Here is a 22,458-nt window from a genome sequence, read left to right on the forward strand (position 1 = left end):
TAGATTTTATAGCTATGATATATATATATATAAAAGAAAAGCTATTAACTTAAGTAGCATTTTATTAATTTTATGCAAAACTTCAAAGCATCGTACTATCTGAATGCAAACATTTTTTTATTTCCATAAAATATCGAGATTGTTTTACCCTGCAATATACCAACTTCTTTTTTGCCAGAACTTTACTCTTCTATTTTATTATAACCTTATCTAATATTTCTTTGAACTAAAACTATTTCCATTGGAATACTGGTGATACATTGAAAGTTAAAAGGCTGAAATTTTAAAATCATTTCCATGAGTGACAGAATAATAATAAATGAATAATAGTAAAGGAATTTTATAATTAACTCAAAAATCTGCCTGCCAGCATTCTGTAGGTTTACTGAAGGTTCAGGGTCTGAAGAACTAGATTAAAATCAGAAAATCTTAGTAATTTAAATGTGCTTATGAGGGCAACGTTGGAGGGGTGACGTTTTTTAAATTTTTATCAGATACAGTTATTTGCACTTAATCTAACACTTGTGTTTTACTAACGTTAATTAAAATGCTTTATGAAAAAATATATATAAAATTTTCCTTTTTTAATTAAACAAATTACTATGTTCAGACCAATAGAAATCGTTTTAGCTTACCTTTTACGCAGCCTTTTTTAACCTTTCAATCTTTACCCTTTTTTTTAAGCCTTTGACGCAGATGATATTTTTTTACCGATGTCACTTTTATTTTTCCTGCCCTGTAATTTCAGGCAAACATATATATTTTAATTATAAAAAACAATCTTACAGTAATAAAAAAAATATCTCTCAGATTATCGGAATTATATTTGAACTAAAATATAAAATCCAAGAAAGAAAAAAAAATTTCACTCATATTTAAAAATTTATCAATAATTGATTTTGTAAATTGAAAATATTTCAATGATGAATAGCGATGATGAATGGTATAAAAAAAACTGAATACGCTAGGAGAGTTTTCATATTTTACTTATTTTATTATATCAAAGTATATACTAAAAAGTAGTTGAACAAAATTCATTTTGATAATAGTCCAGTTGTTATTGATATAAGTGTACTCTAAATCATATTCTAAATATTTTTTTCTTTAAGTTTCATGTACTGTTTGTCTTAAATAGGTACTCTGCCAGACATTCGTCTGGAGCTGTGGCGGTGACTATGGTAACGAGGTATGATAATTTCAAGTAGGGATGCGGGATCCCTCTTCAGGACTGGTTTCGGCGAGAGAAGAGACCTCTTTTATCGAAGCTTCCCTCCTTAAAATGCCCTCTTCTTGTTTCCATAGCACCAGACTGCCACAGACTTAGTGGCGGTCAGAGTACCTATCTTAGACAAACAGTATTAAAATTGTTTAAAGAAGGGATAGAAGGATTAAATTATTGTTCGTTTGGACATGTCCAAAAATTAAGGAATAAGCACATTGTTTTGAGGATAACCAAATCAGGCTAAATTTTATATGAAAATGCATCAAGCATGAAAAAACCAAGGATAACAAAAAGTTATGACCTAAACTCAAGATCGTGAGCTAATTATCATCAAAGCAAGATAGTCCAAAAATGGTTCAGTAAAATAGCACTTGTGGAGGTATTAATAAAATGTATGGACCTCCCTAAGATGGCAATGCAGTTCTCACCGCACCAAGCTGTTTAATTATTTTTAAACTATTTTTTATTATTAAAATTGTTAACGAACCTTAACATTTTCAACTATGTCAATTTTATCAAAACAATAATTTTTTGAACCATAGTTTTAGCAATTAGTATCAGTTTTTATAACTAAGAAGTATACAAAAGTCTATCTTTAATACTCATGTTTAGAATATTGTTGTTAGAAACTAATATTTAAACTAGGAACAAACTAAAATACTATCGAAATCAAACAAATTCCTACTGGGAAAGGTGGGATTGAAAACTTCAAAGGCTGTTTAATTGCAAGGGGCAGCAGAGAAGAACTAAAAGACGATAATTTGAGGCACATCCCTGTTTTATCCAGCAATTTAACTGTTTTTGATGCTTTTTATCTCACTTTCCTGAATAGTGATTCGCAGATTATAATGATAACGTGTTTAATTCTCTTTCACTTAAATATTAATTTCTGTCCCAAATATGAATATTTTTTAATTTTTTTCATATTTCAAAACTATTTATATTAGCGAACTTTTTCCTTGAAGTATAATCCTTAATTATCATAAATTTCTATAATACAGCATTTGATTAGTTGACATGCAGGTGGCTGACATTGAAGTTCGTCAACTTTGAAAAGAATTTTAAAAATTTCTGAGTTAGTGTTAAAGGTATGTTCAGTGACAAAAATTAATAATTAAATAAAAAATTAATTGCTTTGAACAGCCTTTGAACCTGTGATCGGATCTTCACTTACTAAAACTTAATCTTAATGGTTCAAGGGGGAGATCTCATATATGCTAGTTAGTGCATTAGTGTAGACCAGTGGTTCCCAACCTTTTGTGAACCATTGCCCCCCTCTTGGGGTTGACTGACACATATTGCCCCTTTCTCTTTTTGCTCAAAAACCATTCACCGTTTGCTTGTTAGCAACCAAACACTGAAAATATTCTAAGTTATGTTTGATTTTAATTTAAATTGTAATATAAATAACGAGGAAATTTTATAGTGCCATTTTAATTAATTAAAAAGAAATCGTGCATCTTTTTCTTTTCAAAAAGAAATGATATTTAAAACGGAATAATCAAGACAAAAGTAAATTTTTTAAAATTCATATTTTATTGTAATCAAGAAAAAGTTAAAGCGTTAACCTTGTGCTTGGAATTTAACCAAGTTTTATAAATTTTAACCTAATGATTAAATTTTAACTAAGTTATATAAACTTTTAACATAGTTGCAGGCGCTGTATAGCCAAATCATGGCTCTTGCGCTGAAAATTTACATCACTCACTCACTCTTTCTGTGGAAATTTTCTGGGGGGGGGGTTCTTTTTTTAAGAATTATTAATAAGAAACCACTGAGAAGCGCAACTTCAGATTTCAAACGAAATCATGAAGAGGAAATCATAAAGAGGAAATCATAAAGAGTTTTGCTTGAGCTCATCACTGAAAAATACTTTCCCTCGAGCCATCTTGTCTCTTTCTTGGTGAGTTTCGAATTTTTTTTTCTTCTTTTCGAAATGTCAAATGCAATAATTCATGTGTATTTATTAACTATTTAACATGTATACAGTGTTATCTATAAAAGTTGAGTAGTGAAATTATTTGAGTCTTTTATAATTGAAGAAGTTCTCTTAAAACTTATTTAAGACAATATTCCTCAATTTTATTTTAAGGATTGATTTTTTTAATTGATGGTCAAAGTTGTTGGTCAGGAAGATATTTAAAATTTTCGGTTTCTCCTGATCTTTAATTCGCTTGAGATAATAAAAGAAATTATAATCTATTTTAAAATTATCGAGGTTTACTTTACTTTTAGATATTATTCTGGAAAATTGACCTTCATTTCCATCAGGAGGTATCATATCTCATATAAAACCCACCATAAAGCCATTTTGTTATATAATTTTTCGTTTATGTTGTTGTAATGCCCGATAACTTATGATTTTGAGTTGTTATTAATATGATCCTTTATCATCGTAGTTATAACTGCCTTTTTACTATTACCGTTTTTCTCATACCTTGGTGTAGTTACATATAAAATTATTTTTGATTTAGTTCACTATTTCTCGAATTATCCGCGACTATATGTTTGTTCCTTAGCTTTTAGGCATGAGTATGTGAGATATTTAAAAATTAATTTCAATGTTCTATAGAAATATAAATACATGTTTAACACTTACAGGCCCTAAATTATCAGTAAGTATTATTTAATGATTGTATGCTAAAAACCATTTACATTGCCATGTCACAGCACCGTTTTAAGAAATAATGAAGTATATATGATTTATTATTAAGCATTAGACAAAACAGTCAATTTATAAATACAGAAATTTATTTAGCATTTGAACTGAGGTAAATTTAATTTGATACTGTGATAATTTCGCTTTATACAGTACAATACTTTCAGTAACAAGTTTTTTAAAAGTAATTTCGAAAGAAAAGTATGATAGTTGCAGTTTGTCCTAATGAAAAATGATAACTATCAACATTTTCCTACATAAATTTCCGTAGATGACAGTTTTTAATTTGAATCACCTTCTGCTTCAGTTTCAGGTTCTGGTTCAGTTTCAGGTTCTGGTTCAGTTTCAGGTTCTGGTTCAGTTTCAGGTTCTGGCTCAGTTTCAGGTTCTGGTTCAGTTTCTGGCTCTGGTTCAGTTTCCGGCTCTGGTTCAGTTTCAGGCTCCGGTTCAGTTTCAGGTTCTGGCTCAGTTTCAGGTTCTGGCTCAGTTTCTGGTTCTGGTTCAGTTTCTGGTTCTGGTTCAGTTTCAGGTTCCGGTTCAGTTTCAGGTTCCGGCTCAGTTTCAGGTTCTGGTTCAGTTTCAGGTTCTGGCTTTGTTTCAGGCTCTGGTTCTGTCTCAGGCTCTGGTTCTGTCTCAGGCTGAAGGGTTGATTCTGGAGGTTGAGTGGGATCAACTCCTTTAACAGGAAATTGATAGTTTGGCAATCTTTCTGCAATATGATTTCTCACTTGTTTTTCCAACAGACCCCTTAGATATCCCTTGAACAAAGAAGTCACACCACTTACCATATAATTCAAAACCCAATTTAGTGGACCAAGACCAGTAATTGAAACTTTCATTCCTTTCATGTCATCAATAGTAAATGTTGTTAGCTTTCCACCTTTTCCTGTTTTTGCATCAACAGTAAATTCCATGTGGGTTTCAACATATGCGACTTCTCCATGGCATCTTATGGTTGGTCCCCAATTCATAAATTTTACTGTGCCATCATAATAAAAATCTAATATTCCAGCTCCTAAATCTGCTGATACACGCAATCTATCATCTTGTTCTTTTAGAGAACAATGATCTGGACGATGCAACGATTTAAGACCTTCTATGTAACCATTATGCAATTTAGCTTCTCCTGAAACATTTACAAACATAACCTTTTTACTAAAAGCGATTCGACTATCTTCTAACTTGTATGGATCATATTCATGACCTCTTTCATGAAACATGTCTTTGAGAAGATCATCTATAAATTTATCTCCTCTTTCAACTTCATCATCATCCTCGTCAAATATACTAACTAGAGAAAAAAAAAATTTATTTTGTAAGTTTGAGCACAGTAATCATAATGGTTACATATTCAACATTTCTCTTAACTTATGTGTTTTTAATTACTGTAATTATCGTTATTTTTTAAACTCCATTAATGATTGATGTCAAATAAATAACAATGCACATCAAGAGTTGAAAATTAATAATTGTATGAGAAAGAACAAAATCGTTTTCGAAACATGACCAATCACTGAAGTATATCAGAGCAAAAGTTGTATTGAAATTTAAAAAGTTATCTAAATCTAGTTTACTTGAGGAAAGAGCTTAAAGACTGTTCTTAGATAAAACAATCCACTATCACTAGAAAATAAACTTGATTTTGATTATTTTAATTCCTTCTTTGCTCTTCCTAAACTCAATAATAATTAGTCATAGTTAGAAACAATTTTTTTCCATAATTATTTAATTTGTGACCAGAAATGTGAATATTTTTTTACTTCTTATTTACATATTATCAAGAGAAGTCATTATGGATCAACCCATATATTATTCTCAGGCTTAGAAATCTCTTTATAATGAACAATTAATAAAAAGATTTTTTTTTCAGAAACTTTAAGACTTATTAAATATGGAGGACATTTTTTTAAAATTTAAACTAGCGACGTAAAAATAGAACATATTTTATAATTCAATGTCAAAAAGAAATAAACACACAATTTTTGGGTTTTTTGGTGAAAAGTATTTTTAGAAATTTCAAATACTGATGAAACAACTACTATTTGCATCATTATATAGCTATCCACACAAATATTCATCATCAACTGCAGTTATCTTGCTCATTCAAAGAGCAATTATTTATTGCTCTTTGAGGGCTCTATAAATAACAAGGGTCTTTTAATGCTTGCAAACTTGGGGCAAATTTTAGCCATTTAGTGATAGTTTATCATAGAAAAATAGTTTGTTAAGTGAACGCTGAGCAAGCAATTCCAATAACTTAGAGATTTTTGATCCGTGAAGGTGATACTAATTTCAGGCAAGTAATTCATATTATTTCTATTTATGTTATAAAAATAACCATTGAAGGACATATTCATACCTTAGTTTTCATGAAATTTTTATTTATTTATTGAGACAATGTAACCCTATGGTTCATAGGAAAATTATGGTTATTTCGTCCACTTCTCACTAGCTGTCTACGAGTAACAAAACGATTAGTATGCAATACAGACTTGAGCAGTCGGAAAAGTTTTTACATTTATTAAATGGAAATGGAAAAAAAAAACATTTAAACTGATAAAAGTTCCAAAAACTTATAATCAGAAGACTTTTGCGACGAAATTTCTTGGGAAGAAAGTTTTAGTTTTTAAACTTGTATTTTTTTATAAACTTGTATATTTTTAAACTTGTCATTTTTTCTCCTTGTAAATTACAATAAGTTAGAACAAATGAATTTGAACTACAGGTTGCGGAAGGAAAAAAAAGCAGACAAACAATTTTTAATGTATTTTTAGTTAAAAATAAATAGCTAAACAAAATAAAAGAAATAATAATAAAAATACACTTTTACTCATAAATAAATTTAATTAGTTTTAAAGTGGCCGTCTTTTGCAGCGATGCAGAGACTCAAACGCTTAATGAATTTTTCAACAAAGGGCTGCAAGTCTTCTACCTTTAATATAGCTCAATCGATTGCTTTAGAGCAGTGGTTTCCAACTGGCGGCCCGGGGGCCGCATCCGGCCCGCGAAGCTTTTTTTTGTGGCCCGCGAACTAAAATATATTAGTCATTTTTTTGCTGACAATTTTCGTAAAAAATCTATATGGGTTTAAAATACTTTTCTCGTTAATAAAAACGTAATTTCTTCGTTTCTGTGAAATTTATCATACCAACGGTGCAAAAAAAATTATTTCTCAGGTTTTGCATCCAAGAAAATATTTATTCAAATACAAAAATAATCGTGTATGTTGCTCTTTTTCATTTCATTTTTTTGTATTTTGTGAATATAATTTAGCATGTGTGTATCAGAAACTTTCTCGAAGAAATTCTCCGATTTAACTTTTTGAAACCACTCATTTTGGACGAAAATATTTACACACACATTTGTAAATTTTAAATTTGAAATGTAAAATATCTATTCTCTGGTGGTTGCAGCAAGCAAACCTCAATTTTGTCATTGAACATTTTGTGCCCTACTATGTAAGTTTTAATACCAACGTTTTTAAAGTTTTATATCTTAACAATTAGATATCTGTTGCACATTAATTGNCTAGTATGGTTGCGACAATTATGGATATATTACTCTTAAATGGAGTCGTAAAATTACCCTGGGGTATAAATAGATAATTTAAATCATCTGTACTCTGGCAATTAGATCACGAATCTTATTGCTTTGAATATGTCCCTCAAGCAATTAGAAAATGTAAAATTATTATCGCCTTCACTCGGAATTATAATTTTAAATATTAAATACATTATTCAAATAATATGTAAGATCTTGCGAGCTATTTAAATTTGATGCCACCTGAAAAATTCTTGAACTATGCATTTCCATAAAGCTTTTGTTTTACTGAAAATATTTCGAATTGTTACAAATAAATTATGAAACTAATTAACTTTCCTTAAAAGTTATATTTTTTATTAACTAGCAGGAATGGTCAGTATTCATAATTCAGAAGAAACGTACGCTCAACATTTATTTCATTAGCAGTAGTCTTTTTTATACATAAATATACGTTTGTTTGGTTTATGCAAGGTGTTCCGTATTCACCACCCGAATTGTATCTCATTAGAATCCTTGTAAAACATGAAGGTAAGAAATTAGAGTGATTGGAGTTTGAAAATTAATATTTAAACCTAAGAAAACAAAGGAATGATTAAAGAAGAAAGTGGAATAAAAAACTACAAAACTAGTTTGATTGTCCGAAGAAACGAAGAAAAGTTAAAGGTAATTGTTAGAGATAACATTAAGTTATATATATATATATATATATATATACTCTTTTTTCTTACTTACGGCAACTTCCTTTAGATATAAAAAGCAATATTGTGCTGGCAAATATCAATGCCACATGAAAGGAATGCATTATTTTTCTGAATCTGAAACATTAAAAGAAATTATGTATATATATATTTTTTAAAATTGTAAAATTTTTCTTTATTTCAATTTCAAAAACAGTTAATAAGAGACAACAGCGTAATGTCAAACAGCAATTAGTTTCTAACAAAAACCCACAACCCAAAAACTGGTACATCAAACACGGATTTGTTTTTTTTTTTTCTTCAATGCCCACCAGTATATTGATTTTCATCATTCGGGTATCAGAAAGGTAGGTATTGTATCACTATATTGGGTGGGCCATCGTTGCTCCCACAGTAAGGGCAGATAGTTCAGAGAAGAAAAGGAAAGAAGATCCACGTCTTATCCGAAATTCGAATACGGGACCTTTCTGACTTAAGGTCAGCTTCCTGACCACCATACTTGCCGGTGGGCACCCTGGATATTTTTTTTTTTATAAATCATTATACGTCAACTTCATTTTACTGAAGCTTTGATAATAAATTTTAAACTCTCTATATCATTGATATCTCTATAGCTTTCCATTAGTCTGAGAGTTTTTTTTTTTTTAGCATTAGAACTGACAAATCCCTACAATGATCTGTGATCACGACTATTCAATATCATTTTTAACAACTGATTTTTCGTGAAGAGATTAGTCTCTTGACGTTTTACTAACATTTAATGATGCTCAGTCAGTTCGTTAACAGACATGCGTCTGGCATTATTTACACCGTAATTAACCTAAAGCTGGCTCTTCTTTTTCTGTATAATTAACAGTAAATTTGTTTAAAACAAAATAGTAAGTTAGTTTTTGAATTAACATACTATTATCAATTACACATTCAATTTTTTTTAATTTTCTGTAGTCTGAAATAAGTTAAAATAAATTATTTTTCCTCTAATAAATAAAAAAAAAAACATTCAAAACATTCAAAATAAATCTATATATATTTTTTTATGCGATCCTAAAATTTATAAAGGAACGGCGCATTTTTTTTCTTTTAAGATTACAGCAGGAAATAACATTTCATTACATTTGAGAACGAACTTTAAAATTAAAATTTAAGCATGGCATCATTAAATTATTGGTTTAATTTAATGCAGCATCCCTTTGAAGCATAATTTATATTCCACATATCATTCATATTTTTTTCATTATCAAAATAAATATAAAAAAAATAAATTTAGCATTTTAATAATTAATGGCTATGAAATACAGTTTGAAACACTGGTGTTTTCTTCTACATTAAAGGTAAAATTTTCAAAGCACGACGCACAGCTCATTTCCAAACAAAAATTTTTCAAATTTGCACTTATTTAAATCTAAGAGAAGCAAGTCATTCACCATTGAAATTTCTTTAATTTACAAAATCAATGATTGATAAATTTTTGAATATGGATGAAAACAATTTTTTTTTCGAACTACTTTTTTTTGGATTTTATTTTTTAATACAAATATAATTCCGGTAATCGAACAGATTTTTTTAGTAACTATTAACGTGTTTTTTATAACCAAAACATATTTTTGCTTGTAATTAGAGCATAAGAAAAAATATATATACATATATATAAAGGATACCAGTGTCCACCTGCGTCAAAGTGGTTAAAATAACTTATGCTAAAGATGAGATCATATGGAAAAATTAGAATTATCTTAGAGTTTGGAATAGGAAACACAGGAAATAACGTAACAAATACAAGTAAAAATAGTTCAGCCGTGTCAATACAATAAACAAAAGAAGTACGTACATATCATTATCAGAGCCAAAACGAAAAAGTTTCTTAGATTGAAGCGGCAGTTTATCTTTTAACAAATTTTATTTGTGCTCAATAAGTTTTTTCTGCATTTCTAATACAATTCAGATTATTTTTATCAAAAGCTTCAAACTCTCAAATAGGAGATTTAAAAATGTTTTAATTATAGTTTTTAAACAAAATGCTATACGACGCAATATAAATTATTTTGTATTATCTACATATTAATATAAATTTTTATTATATATCGGTGCCCTATTTATTTAATTTTTCTTTTCCCTGTCGTTCTAATTACAAGCAAAAATATATTTTGATATTATTTAAATATAAAAAACAGTTTGATTGTTAATAAAAAATATGCTAGATTATGGGAATTATATTATATTATATTTTTATATATATATATATATATACACATTAAATTNACCCTTTGACATATATATGTATATTTTTTAAAAAATATATACGTTATATACATATATTTTGATACTCTAATTACAAGAAAAAACGTATTTTGGTATTTTTTAATGATAAAAAACAGTCTTATAGTCACTAGAATAAGTCTGATAGTATATTGCAATTATATTTGTACTAAAATATAAAATCCAGAAAAGGTAGTTTGAATTTTCTTTCGTTCATGTTCAAAAATTTATCAATAATTCATTTTGCAAATTAAGGAAATTTTAATGATGAATAACTACTTTAATTTGATCTAAATAACTGCAAATTTGAAAAAATATTGTTTGGAAGTGAGTCGTGTTTGAATGATTTTACCTTTAATGCTGTATTTCATAACCATAAATTATTAAAATGCTAAATATAATATTCTTCGCTTATTTTGATCTGAATTAATACAAAATAATGAAAAATATATTTAATAGAAATTCTGCGTCAAATGTTAAAGAATATATGTCTATTCCTTCTGTGATAGATGCGAATATTTTTTAGAATGTTATATTAGTAAATCGAATATATCTTTCAGCCTTCTAACTAGTTTTTTCTTGTTACTCTTATCTAGAAAAGTGTCCGAAAATGTCAGCTAAGAAGGCTTGAATCATTTTCATAATATGAGTAGTACACGGGTTAGCTAACTCGAGACTTATGAGATTTGTATAAAAATTGCCATAAATTGCATGTTATCCTATTTTTCGAAACTGCATACGGTGAATTGATTTCCTTTTTTAAAAAATAAAATCTTGTGAACGTCTTCGCACGTGTTTGTCAGCGTAGACAACGCTTGTTTAAAAAATGTAGCTATATTCGTAGGGTTGTTATTGGTAATCATTATTATTTTTTTTTTTTGTTGTATCAGGCTGGCTAATGGTTTGCGACGCATTTTGTTGGTACATAATAAGAATTGGTGGTTTGGAGCCACCAATTCAACCGCCAAGGGCTATATGGCGCACACGGTTATACATTTCATAAATTTATTTTTCTGCATGAATACTCTTTTTTTCTTCTATACTACCCTTGCGAACATCTCACTAAGACGGGAACTTTAACACTAGAGAGACAGATGGGGTGAAATTCAGCCCCTTTATATTTTAAGATTTTGGATATCTAATTGATCTACACGCAAACAGTCTGGAAGGCGCCAAACTAGCCCCTTCAGCCTTTCTAGGTATACAGCAACGTTCAGTCTTTCAAGTGTTAAGTAAATAAAATGGTGTTGCGTCATTATTAAATATCCACATATTTACAATGGTGCAGGATCATTATTTTCAAGCATAATTTTTTTTTAATATTTGTAGGCTCATTTAGAGTTACTAAACTGTGAAACATTTAGAATGTTGCAGGGGGCTCATTATTTTCTAGCATTTATATTTATCATCTTCTTTTGAGCGAACGGAAAAAAAATGTATGTGTGCGATTTTGCTGGTATTTCTCTAATGTTGACATACGGTTATTAAAAAAAAAGAAAATAATCAAAAAGCATAGTAAATTTTGTAAAAAAAAAATATTTTTTTTCCTTATAGCTTTAAACTTGAAACTATTTTAAACACATAAATTTAATTTTGTTGCATTAAAATTCTGATTAATGTGTGATTTTTTTCCATTAAGGATACGAATTATAATTATTAATGAATTATTATAACGAATTATAACTAAGTAGAATATTTCATCCAAAATAATTCGTTAAAAGATTCTGATGTCACTTCCAATAAATAAATATGCTTTATCAGATTCACTGAAACTCTAACTTTGCCGGTCGCTTATGTTCACGGAATAATCACTGACAAAATAAAGTTCTTGTTTTGGCATGAATAAAAATATGTTTAAAAACGTGGGAATTAACGAAATAAACATTGTGACAGATTTTTTTTTTAAATCCATCAAATAAAACTAAAAATTATTTGATATAGAAGATAAAATCAATGCTTACTTGAAGAGATCTGGGATTCAAGTAATTCCTATCAGTAAATTTAAAAAATGTCCCGATTTATCGTAAGTTTTAGTAATTTCATGAGATTTCACATCTGTTCTAGAAATCAGTTCTTGATAACAAAATAATATACTCTGATAATCTTAGAGTGTAGAAACGTTATTTGTATTTTCGAGCACCAGAAATAAATGTTTGAGTAAAACCTCTGACGTAGAATGTTTCATATTTTCATTATTTTGTATTAATTTAGGTCAAAATAAGAAAAAAATATTATATTTAGCATTTTAATATTTTATGGTTATGAAATACAGCATGAAACACCGGTGTCTTTTTCTGCATTAAAGTAAAATCTTCCAAACACGGCTCCCTTCAAAATAATTTTTCAAATTTGCACTTATTTGGATCTAAGAAAACAGTTATTTATCGTTGAAATTTTTTAAACTTATGAAATCAATTATTAATGAATTTTTGAACTTAAATAAAAAAAAAATCAAACTACTTTATTTTGGATTTAATATTTTGGATTTAATATTTTAAATATAATTCCGATATTCTAAAAAAAAAATTTTCAGCAACTATTAGACAGTTTTTAAAATAAAAAAGTAACAAAAGATATTTTTGTTTGTAATTAGAGCGTCAGAGAAAAATATAAAAAAAAGGACACTGCTGTCCCGTCAGTGTCAAAGGGTTAAATCGATAATTGTAATATTATTTTTGAAAGTGGTTTAAGCACATTTGGCAAGTACTTCAAATCCGAGTCTTAATGCTTGAATGCATTAAAAATATTTGCAAAGGTTAATCAATTTGGTTGATAATTTTAATACTATAACTGGATGAAGCATCAATATGCAACCATGATTATTAACGCATTTTTAACTCAAAATGGACTTATTCCACTTTCAAAAATAACAGCTGAATTCTATGTTTACTTTGATTACTTTTAATCACGAATTACCGAAAAATTAGAGAAAATAAATTAAAAAACATGAATCTTATCAGTAAATATGCATTAAAATCTTTAAAATGCTAAAATATTTATATATTTTGCAATCAGGGTGTACTCTAATGGCAACTCTTAATGTTTATTGTTAAAATCTTTATCAAAAGTGAAGTAACATAAAATAAGTATACACATTCGGAGGCACAAATTAACATTTAAGCAAGGAAAAAAAACGCTATCGAAATTTAACAAATTCCAACTGAGTAAAGCGGAATTGAAAATATCAAAATATGTTTTACTTCTCGGAGAAAACGGCGGTTATTAGAAATACCTCCAAGTTTCATCAGACAATTAAACTGGTTTTGATGATTTTTATTCACCTTCCTCACTCGACGAATTTCGAAAGCATTTTTTTATTACCTAAATATTAATTTACCACCCCCACAGATTCCAAAAAGTTTTATTTTACTATGTCAACTATCTAATGTTCCTTAGTGTTTAGACCAATCTTACTTTTTGGTCAGTACAGTAACACAATTATTTTTATTCCATCTGAATATGCGTTTATTAAAGATTCATAACCTATCAAACAATATAGATTTAGTTCAATAGTAGTACAATTTTGTTATGCTTCATGAATCTCAGCTCTCGGGATAAGAACCGATACTACACGATCCCCACCTTGATGTGTGTCTATGCTGGGACCACGAAAACTGTAGTGCAGCGGAGGAAGAAGATAACTGCATCCCATTCTGAACAAAGATAAACACTATATTTCTTTGTAAGAAATTTTGGTCGTCCCCTCAACAAACCCGGTCCCCGAGACGATTGTAGCTCCGCAGGCCTTCAAATTTTAGCCAACCAAGTCTTACCCTACGTTCCTCTACTTATAATTGAAGTTGTTCTTCTTTATATCAAACAAAGGTTTATGAAAACTACAATTTTTTTATACACTCAAACAAATATTATTTACAAAAAAAAAGAAAAATATTTAAAAAAAAAATGTAAAAGACATTTTTTAACACTCACGCACATATTTTCAGAAACTTAACTAAGAAACTTTCGGTTCTCTGCTTTTAAAAAAATAAATAAGGATTATTTTTTTTTCAACAGGAACAAACCCGAAGTAAAGCTTGTTTTGATACTTGATTCAAAAGTCCTTGATTCAAAAGTCCTAGTCTTCTGAATTGGGTTCAAAAAAGCCTTAAATCCACTACGTCCCTTTATTGAAGATCTCAATATAAAACTAGCTTCTTGCAACAGATTCAACATTCACGGCTAGAGATAAGATTTTTGCAAGTCTTAAATAATATATACTTTGCTTGCAAATATTCTTACGCAGCAATATAAATTTTTAGCAAGTGGTACATACATGGTGGTTATAATTAAAGTTACTCTGTTTAGACCCACATTGAATCAGTTCTGATTAACAGTAGCCGATGAAACTCGCTATGTACGTTATATGAATCATGGAAAAGTGGAATTTACAATAAAAAGAAATTCGACAAATAGCTGGCGATTTTATGCATGAAAAATGCCTGCGAGCAAAATTTATTGAGTAAATCTGCCGCGTCAGCTTCATAAAACCGTATTTGTCTGCGATCCCAACGTAATCAGACAGTGATTATTATAGTAAAAATTCAGCTTAATCTAACATGTGTATAGCAAATTTTGAAAATGTAAGGAATTTAAAAATTATACGAAAAAAATTTAATGTCGTTCAAATTTAATCTGTTATTAATTTAATTATCACGTATTAATATATGCGTTTTATCAATTTCCTTTTCCAACAGCATTTGTTTTTATGATCTAAACTCTTTGACAGAAAAAAAAAATTACGATTATTTTAACCCTAATTTAAAAGTTGATTCGAAATATGCAATATTTGAATCTATTTAAAAAAAAAAAAAATTACGCAGCGAGAAAGTTAATATACTCTAATGTGCGTAAAAGTTTGTAAATATTCTTTCGTTATTGGGCTACATATCTCAAATGGATCTCAATATGCAGTTTAATTAGAAAATTTGAGAAAAAATAGCGTAATTCTAACGTAATTTAGAGATAAATAACGCTTTATGCATTTCTCATGGAAAACTCGGTTTGGCAACATTTTTGCCAACTTAGCGACGGGAAGATTCGAGTTTCGAAGAGATGGGACTAATATTTAAGGCGTTAAACGAGAATTGTTTAGAATCATATCGAAAGTTCCGGGGTTTCGTCACCAAGCCTATATAAATAGGATTGTGCCTCACAGAGAGTAGTTGTAGAGTATTAGTCTGTTTGTGTCTGCAATACTATTCTGATCTGCGAGTCTCTGGAAAGTTTATTGCTCCATCTGAGATTGTGAAACCTGTGCGGCTGTTTCATTCATCTCCAATTAACACAAAACCCTATTCTCGGTAATGTTTGGTGCCAGAATCGGAGTGGAAATGATTGCTAGTTACAAGAAAAATGGCTGCGGATAAACTGGTGGATATGCTCCAGAAGACAGATGAAAATCAGCCAAGAACAGATGAGTCAAGAGAAGGTGGAAGCCGAGTTGGACGCCAACCAGAAAGAAATTAAAAGAGAAATATCCAGTAAAAAGGAAATTCTTCAGGAGAAGTTAAAAGTTGTGGAAAATGGAATGAATTCAGTAGAAGAAAGAATGGATAAAAATGAGGAAGATTTTGATTTAAAAAAAAAACTGGATTTGAAAATGAAACGCCTAAAAAAACACTAGAATCCAAGCCAATTACTTTAGAAAATAAATTAATACTTTCAACATCTCCAGCTGTTTTCAAACCTTCTACATTTGTGGGGAAATCATCTTGGAAAGTATACAAAACTCAATACTCCATTGTAGCTGAAGCTAACGGATGGGACTCGAATACCAAGGATTTCCATCTCGCTGCTACTTAACGAGGAGATGCTACCGACTTCTTGGGAACACTCACTGAAGAGCAGCGCCATGATTTTGAAACCCTTTCAAATGCATTGAAGCTGCGATTTTGCGAAAAAATGCTTTAGAGAACTCAGCCGACTACAACTGAAGTCCCGCTATCAACGAGCAGCTGTATAAGTCTCGAAGAATTGACAGCTTATATTCAACAATTGTCACATCTTGCATTTTCAGGCTGTTCTCCTAAAGTACGTCAAGATTTAGCTCTCCAATATTTCATAGACATTGTGCGGGATCTAAAGATGCAAAAGGCTCTTAGACTGGCCAATGTGAATGACATAAGATCAGCTCTCGTCTCCGCACATGAGATTGAGGTAGCTCAGCAAGCCTCACGGAAAAGCCGCCACTCCGTCAGAGCAGTTTCAGCCACAGATTCAAGCGCTAACCTGAAAAAACTGTTGGAAAGTATCTTACAAGATATCCACAGTTCGAGAGAACGCAAAACGATCAGAAATTGCCGACGCATTATTGAGGAAGTCCTGCAATGAAAGCTGGCGATATTGCTCCAGAATTGAGAAGAAATTTCAGCCAAAAAATTCTGCGCTTTGCTAAGTAACTTAGCAAAGCACAGAATTTTTTGGTTCTAACGACAGGTTTCAAGCACATGTTTCAACGACATCGAAACCTGATCCATGGAGTGATGAAGGAGAAAGATAGGCACAATTGGAAGATCTTGATATAAAACTTATTTTTGCAACGAAGGAATCTTCAAATATAAAACCAAGTTGGCAAGACGTTTCCACCTACAATGGAGTTACTAAACAGTATTGGGCTCTTTGGAACTCACTCTGTACTAGAAATGACGTGTTATACAGAAAATGGGAATCTGATGCCGAACGGGACTTGAAATGGCTGCTTATTCTTCCAAAATCAAGAATTGCAGATATCTCGAAAGAACTGCATGGTAGTTAAACCGGGGGCCGCTTTGGGGTAATGAAGACTCTAATGATGGTTCGTGAGAGCTTCTAGTCTAGCAAGTCAAGACACAATGTAGAGAAATGGTGCCGATCTTGTGATGACTGTGCAGCTCGGAAGGGACAGAAGAAACGTATTCGTGGAAGATTGCATCGCTATAATGTGGGAGCGCCATTTCAGCAAATCGCACTAGATATCTTAGGTCCTTTACTTTGATCTTCAAGTGGCAACAAATACATTTTACTTGTCATGGATTATTTTACAAAGTGCCCCGAAGCATATCCCATGCTCCATCAAGAAGCTACTACAATAGCGGAGGTCTTAGTAGAGCAAAAAAGGATTATGTCAAATCCTCGGAATAGACAAGACTCAAACAACGCCCTTACATCCTCAATCAGACGGCATGTTTAGGAACTTTAACCGAACCATCTTGAATAACCACTCACTTCTTGTGTCTAGGAATCAAGAAGATTGAAACTTAAAGTTACCTCGGTTCCTGCTTGCATATCGCAGTGCTGTCCACGAGACTACTGGATACACACCATCTAAGTTGTTGTTTGGTCGTGAACTCAGTCCTCCTAGTGGTCTTCTGTTCAATTGTCCATCTGATGAACCCTCATCGCCAGAAGAGTACCTAAGAGTACTCTTCGAGAAAATGTTCACAATTTTGCTCGTCAGCGGATCAAGATGACAACGGAAGAAGATGAAGACGAGGTAAGATACTAGAGCAACGGGACATGCAAAAGAGGTGACAAAGTCTGGCTATGAAACCCAATTTGAAGTAAGGAACTTTTACCCAAGTTACAGTCTAACTGGGACGGTCACTACACAGTTCTCAAAGGGCTGAATGACGTCGTGGTTCGAATCAGGAAGTCACCTTTTTCAAAATAAAATGTAACGTAATTATGATAGGCTAGCCCCTTATCATGGAGTAAATTAATTAGACCATGGTCTTTTCCCTAGAAACATGTTAATGTACTTACATGTTAATGTAAAATTAATTCATTTTTCTATTGTGTGCTCAATAATTTTATTCATGTAATGCTATGTGTATTATTTAGTAAAGTTTGTTTTATATAATGTTACATTTTATAATGTAGTTTAGTACTGTATTATTTTTGTCTCCTTTTCGGGGATTATACTGCCCAGGACGAGCAGTCCTTGAGAGGAGGGCAATGTTACGGATTTGTAAATATGGGTTCAATTTTGCAAATATTCTTTTGTTATTAGGCTAAATATCTCAAACGGTCCCTTTATAAAACTTAATTAGAAAATTTGAAAGAAAAACCCTCTTAATTTGGAGAGAAAATAGCACTTAATGCATTTCTTATTGAAAACTCAATTTGGCGACAAAACGATAGTTCTGGAAAATTCGAGTTTCGAAGCGATAAGACTAATATTTAAGGAGATAGACGAGAATTGTCTAGAATCGTGTAGAAAGTTCCGGGGTTTCGTCACCAAGCCTATATAAATAAGAGTCCCCTCAGAGAGTATTAGTAGAGCATTAGTCTGTTTAAGACTGCAGTATTATTCTGATCTGCGAGTATCTGGTGAGTTCATTGACCCGTCTGAAATTGTGAAGCCTGTGTTTTGAGTGCTGCACTAATATTAGTGCTGGAAATTACTGTATCCTCTAGAAAATTCTGATAATAAATTTTTGGAGTCTTAAAGACTGTTTCATTCATTTCCAATTGAAACGAACCCCTGTGTACAATACTTTTTTACAGAAAAGAATGCGACGACTCCAAGGAGCTGTATCAATTTCATTAATCCCATAATTGAAATCTGTCTGAACAAAACATTTTATTGTTCAAAGGCAAAAACGAGAAACAATTTAACTATTATTTATTTAAACTTATCCCATTGTTTCTTTCATAAAGGCATTGAGAATAAGGAAATGCGTTAGAAGCATCGCTTACAATTATACTATCTATGCATTAAATTATATAGCTTAAATAAAAAGAAAAAAATTGTGTAAAAAATAAAGTATATCGAAGTACGCCTAATGTATATCCTAAAATATATCTAGAATAAATTTCGGAATAGATAAATGAAAAATACAGTTTAAAAGGATTTCTCGTGGGACTGAGATGTAAACTTGTTTAAAATAATTATTCTTGTAACTATTTAACTTTGATTCCTGGGGCTAGGCGATCTTCCATTGTCTCGTTCAACTTCAAGAATTTTAATTGTAAACAGAATTTTTTGACGGCTTAAAACATGTTTTTAAGACTAGCTGTAAAAAAAATTTACTGCATTGATTTTTTAGAAAGTTGTGACTGATTATTATTATTTCAATCTAAAAGCCTATGTCATTATCTTACGTAACATTTATCTTAATATCACGTGAAGAATTATACTTTAATATACTGTGTTACTGAAAGAATAGTCCTAAGAAACTGACGCGAAAAAATAAAAACTTCATTGGCTTAAAAAAATATGAAGATAATAAACGACAATTCGTTTATGTGTTGCGTTCATACATAGGGCAATTTTTGTAGTCAATCAGTCAACCATTTTCTTAGGCATTCATTAAAGAAATTGTGACTGCACCTAGTCGCGACCGGTTCCAATATATCAATTAAGTAAATAGCTCAAGTTTCAGGTACCTGCAAAAACCCCTCGCCAGTGAAGAGATGAAATTTCTAATTTCATGAGCCCTTTTCATTACAAGTTCAGAAGTAGAGTGAGGAGTCATTCGATACCAGCTCTTGATAATCTTTAACCAATTCAGACCAAATGCCATCCATGCCCACGAGCCCTGAATATTCTCATACGGAAGTTGTTCTGAAATGAAATCCATGACGTCAAAATGTCTTTGTATGTGGGTGAATGGGTCCATGAACTGCGTTATTGGCAATTCACAAGTCAAGTCAACCACATCTGGTTTAGATAATCCAAAAATATTGACAGGAATTTGCATCAAAGGTACCAAATTATGATCAATTGTGCTCAATGGCACAGTAGTGCAAAGTAGCCTATTAAACGAGATGTTGAAAAGAATCGCTTGTGATAATTGCTGAAAATGATATGAGAGTCTATCTCTTTGTCACACCTGGACATCACAGCAACATTCAGCGTATCATTGTGGCCTCATGCTAATGTCTGGTTGAAGTCATGGATGGATCAATTTTTAGACCAACGCATCTACGTTTCAAAATCTACACGTGACTTCACAAATGAGTATCCATGATTATTGCAATCTGGTAATGGTGTTATCTGTGTCTTCTTTCCAACTAAGAGAGTATGTGTTCCATAAAATATAATCTTCTATTGAATATTTTCAGGTTAAAAAATGTAAATGCTTGAAATAATTTCCTAGTGTTTCTATTAATTTGATGTGGACAAGCTGTTTAAATGAACTCTTTTTATCAATTATCTTATCCATTGTCCAATGAATTTAAACAACCTAATAAAAAGAATTCGTTAAGATTACAGCATTCTATAAGACGCTTGTCAATGCAATCAAAAATTCGCATACCAATAGGATCAACATGATTAGAAATTTTAAGTTTTAAGTAATCTGATAAAAAGAGGAAGGCTATTTTTACCAAAAACTCATCTGATAAAATTTCCTCATGGAAAAGAAAAGGATCATAAGTCAAACTCTGGAGTAAAAGTTTCTCTACAGGCTTTGTTTCCATTTACAGCTTCATTGCAGTAGACACTATGCAAATATTTTGCAGTGGAGATGGATTTGAAAAATAATTTTAAAATATTTTCAACCAGCTTCTTATTCAGTTCCTTCTGATTTCAATATTTCAAAACGTTGTCTTCAAACAATGGATGGTGTTTTCTGCACTAGGGAACGCTGCAAACACCATACCGCCTATACTTCCGGGTTACTGCTTCCAGTGTATTTTAAAACTATTTGGCTCACAACGTGATCATTGTGTTTTGAGATTCTTGCAAACGTGGTATTTGATTACTTATTACTTGTTTTTACAATGTTAACAATACTTGTGCTTACACTGCTAAAGGTGCTAACATTAACGTAAGATGGTGCACAGCTTGCAACAAGAACAAACAGTAATAAACAAATGGAAAGAGGCCAAATCAGGACTGACAAAAAAGCGAGTTATTCAAAATCCAGCAACCATGTCACCTTTTTTAACAATATATCTATAAATGACTAAAACAAATTTTCACTTCAAACTCACCAGAATTACTTTATAACAATAATATCTCATGAAATACGGCAGATTTGAGCTCAGAAATCATCTAATTTATTTCTTTTATTGAAAACAAAATTATCCGTTTGAAAATATCGCCTCGCAGAATAAGTTGTAGTAAGCAATTGCAAACTTTCTAACCGGAACTAAAGCCGGTATTGAGCTCGAGATGGCTATTATTTACATTTATATTGAAAACACCATCCATACGCCAATAAAACTTTCACTAAACTCATCAGTCATCAGTCCTGTAAGAAATAATTAAATACATTTTTAAATTATATGTCTTTCATTTTTTCATTATTGACATATTTATGCAACATTAAATTTATGAAATTTCATTTTTATGCATAATTAGAATAAAATTTATTTTGTATACAAAAGCATTTTTACTATTATTAAATATGTACGAAATTACTCTACAAACTAAAAAATTGGGAGCTAATTATATGATACTGATGTTAAGAGAACAGTGATAAAAAAAATAGCTAATCATTAGAATTAAAGTACAAAAATAAGTGTCGCTTTTTGAAGCTTTTAGGATTTTAATCAGTCTCAGACAAGAAAAAAGCAGTTTGGAAAAATTTAAATTTGGTGGTCATAATTATTCTGGATTTCCATTCAAATTCATAATTTTTACTTTTCTTCTAAAGTAGTAGAAATAAAGATAGATAAAAGTAATTGAGCAACAACAAGAAAACTTCAAAGCCTTTTTGTTATGAATTTGTTGTTAGGTATAAGAGAATTCTGTCAAATTGAAATTTTATAAATACTATCAACAAAAGACCGTAGCTAACACATTTAGTCCTATACAACAAATTACTAAGTTCTCTTCATTTTCTGTACAGCTTTCATAGGAGAAAAAAATTTAAGAGCTTGTGAGCAGGCACCATTTAGGTTCAAACTCACGATCTTTTGCTACCTAGACAGGCACTTTAACCAACAAAACCACAGCGCCAAATTTCAGACGACCACCATTTTCTAAAGCTTATGAAACTTAAAAGCAATAACTCGTATTTTTTGTGAATCTCCCGTAGAAAGATTGAAATTCAATACTTTTTTAGAGACACTGAGGAGATTCAGACTATTCACTATACAGACGTTTTTACCAACTAAGCTACAGCAGCACATATTCACTATGCATTAAATTA

General features: G+C 30.7%; 2 protein-coding genes across 3 annotated transcripts in view; both read right to left on the reverse strand.

Annotated features, from left to right (window-relative positions):
- Nucleotides 1–22,458, reverse strand: part of LOC107452630 (uncharacterized) — a 479,485-nt gene that overhangs the window by 9,738 nt on the left and 447,289 nt on the right. The window lies entirely within an intron of this gene.
- LOC107452600 (uncharacterized) lies at nt 3,956–12,469 on the reverse strand. The gene is made up of 3 exons (XM_016069109.3): nt 12,340–12,469; nt 8,157–8,239; nt 3,956–5,172 (listed from the first exon to the last, which is right to left on the reverse strand). The coding sequence occupies exons 2-3, from the start codon at nt 8,224–8,226 to the stop codon at nt 4,163–4,165; spliced, it is 1,080 nt and encodes a 359-aa protein (XP_015924595.2). The 5' UTR covers nt 8,227–8,239; nt 12,340–12,469; the 3' UTR covers nt 3,956–4,162.

This window comes from Parasteatoda tepidariorum, chromosome X1 (assembly GCF_043381705.1).
Source record: "Parasteatoda tepidariorum isolate YZ-2023 chromosome X1, CAS_Ptep_4.0, whole genome shotgun sequence".
Classification (NCBI taxonomy): Eukaryota; Metazoa; Arthropoda; class Arachnida; order Araneae; family Theridiidae; genus Parasteatoda; species Parasteatoda tepidariorum.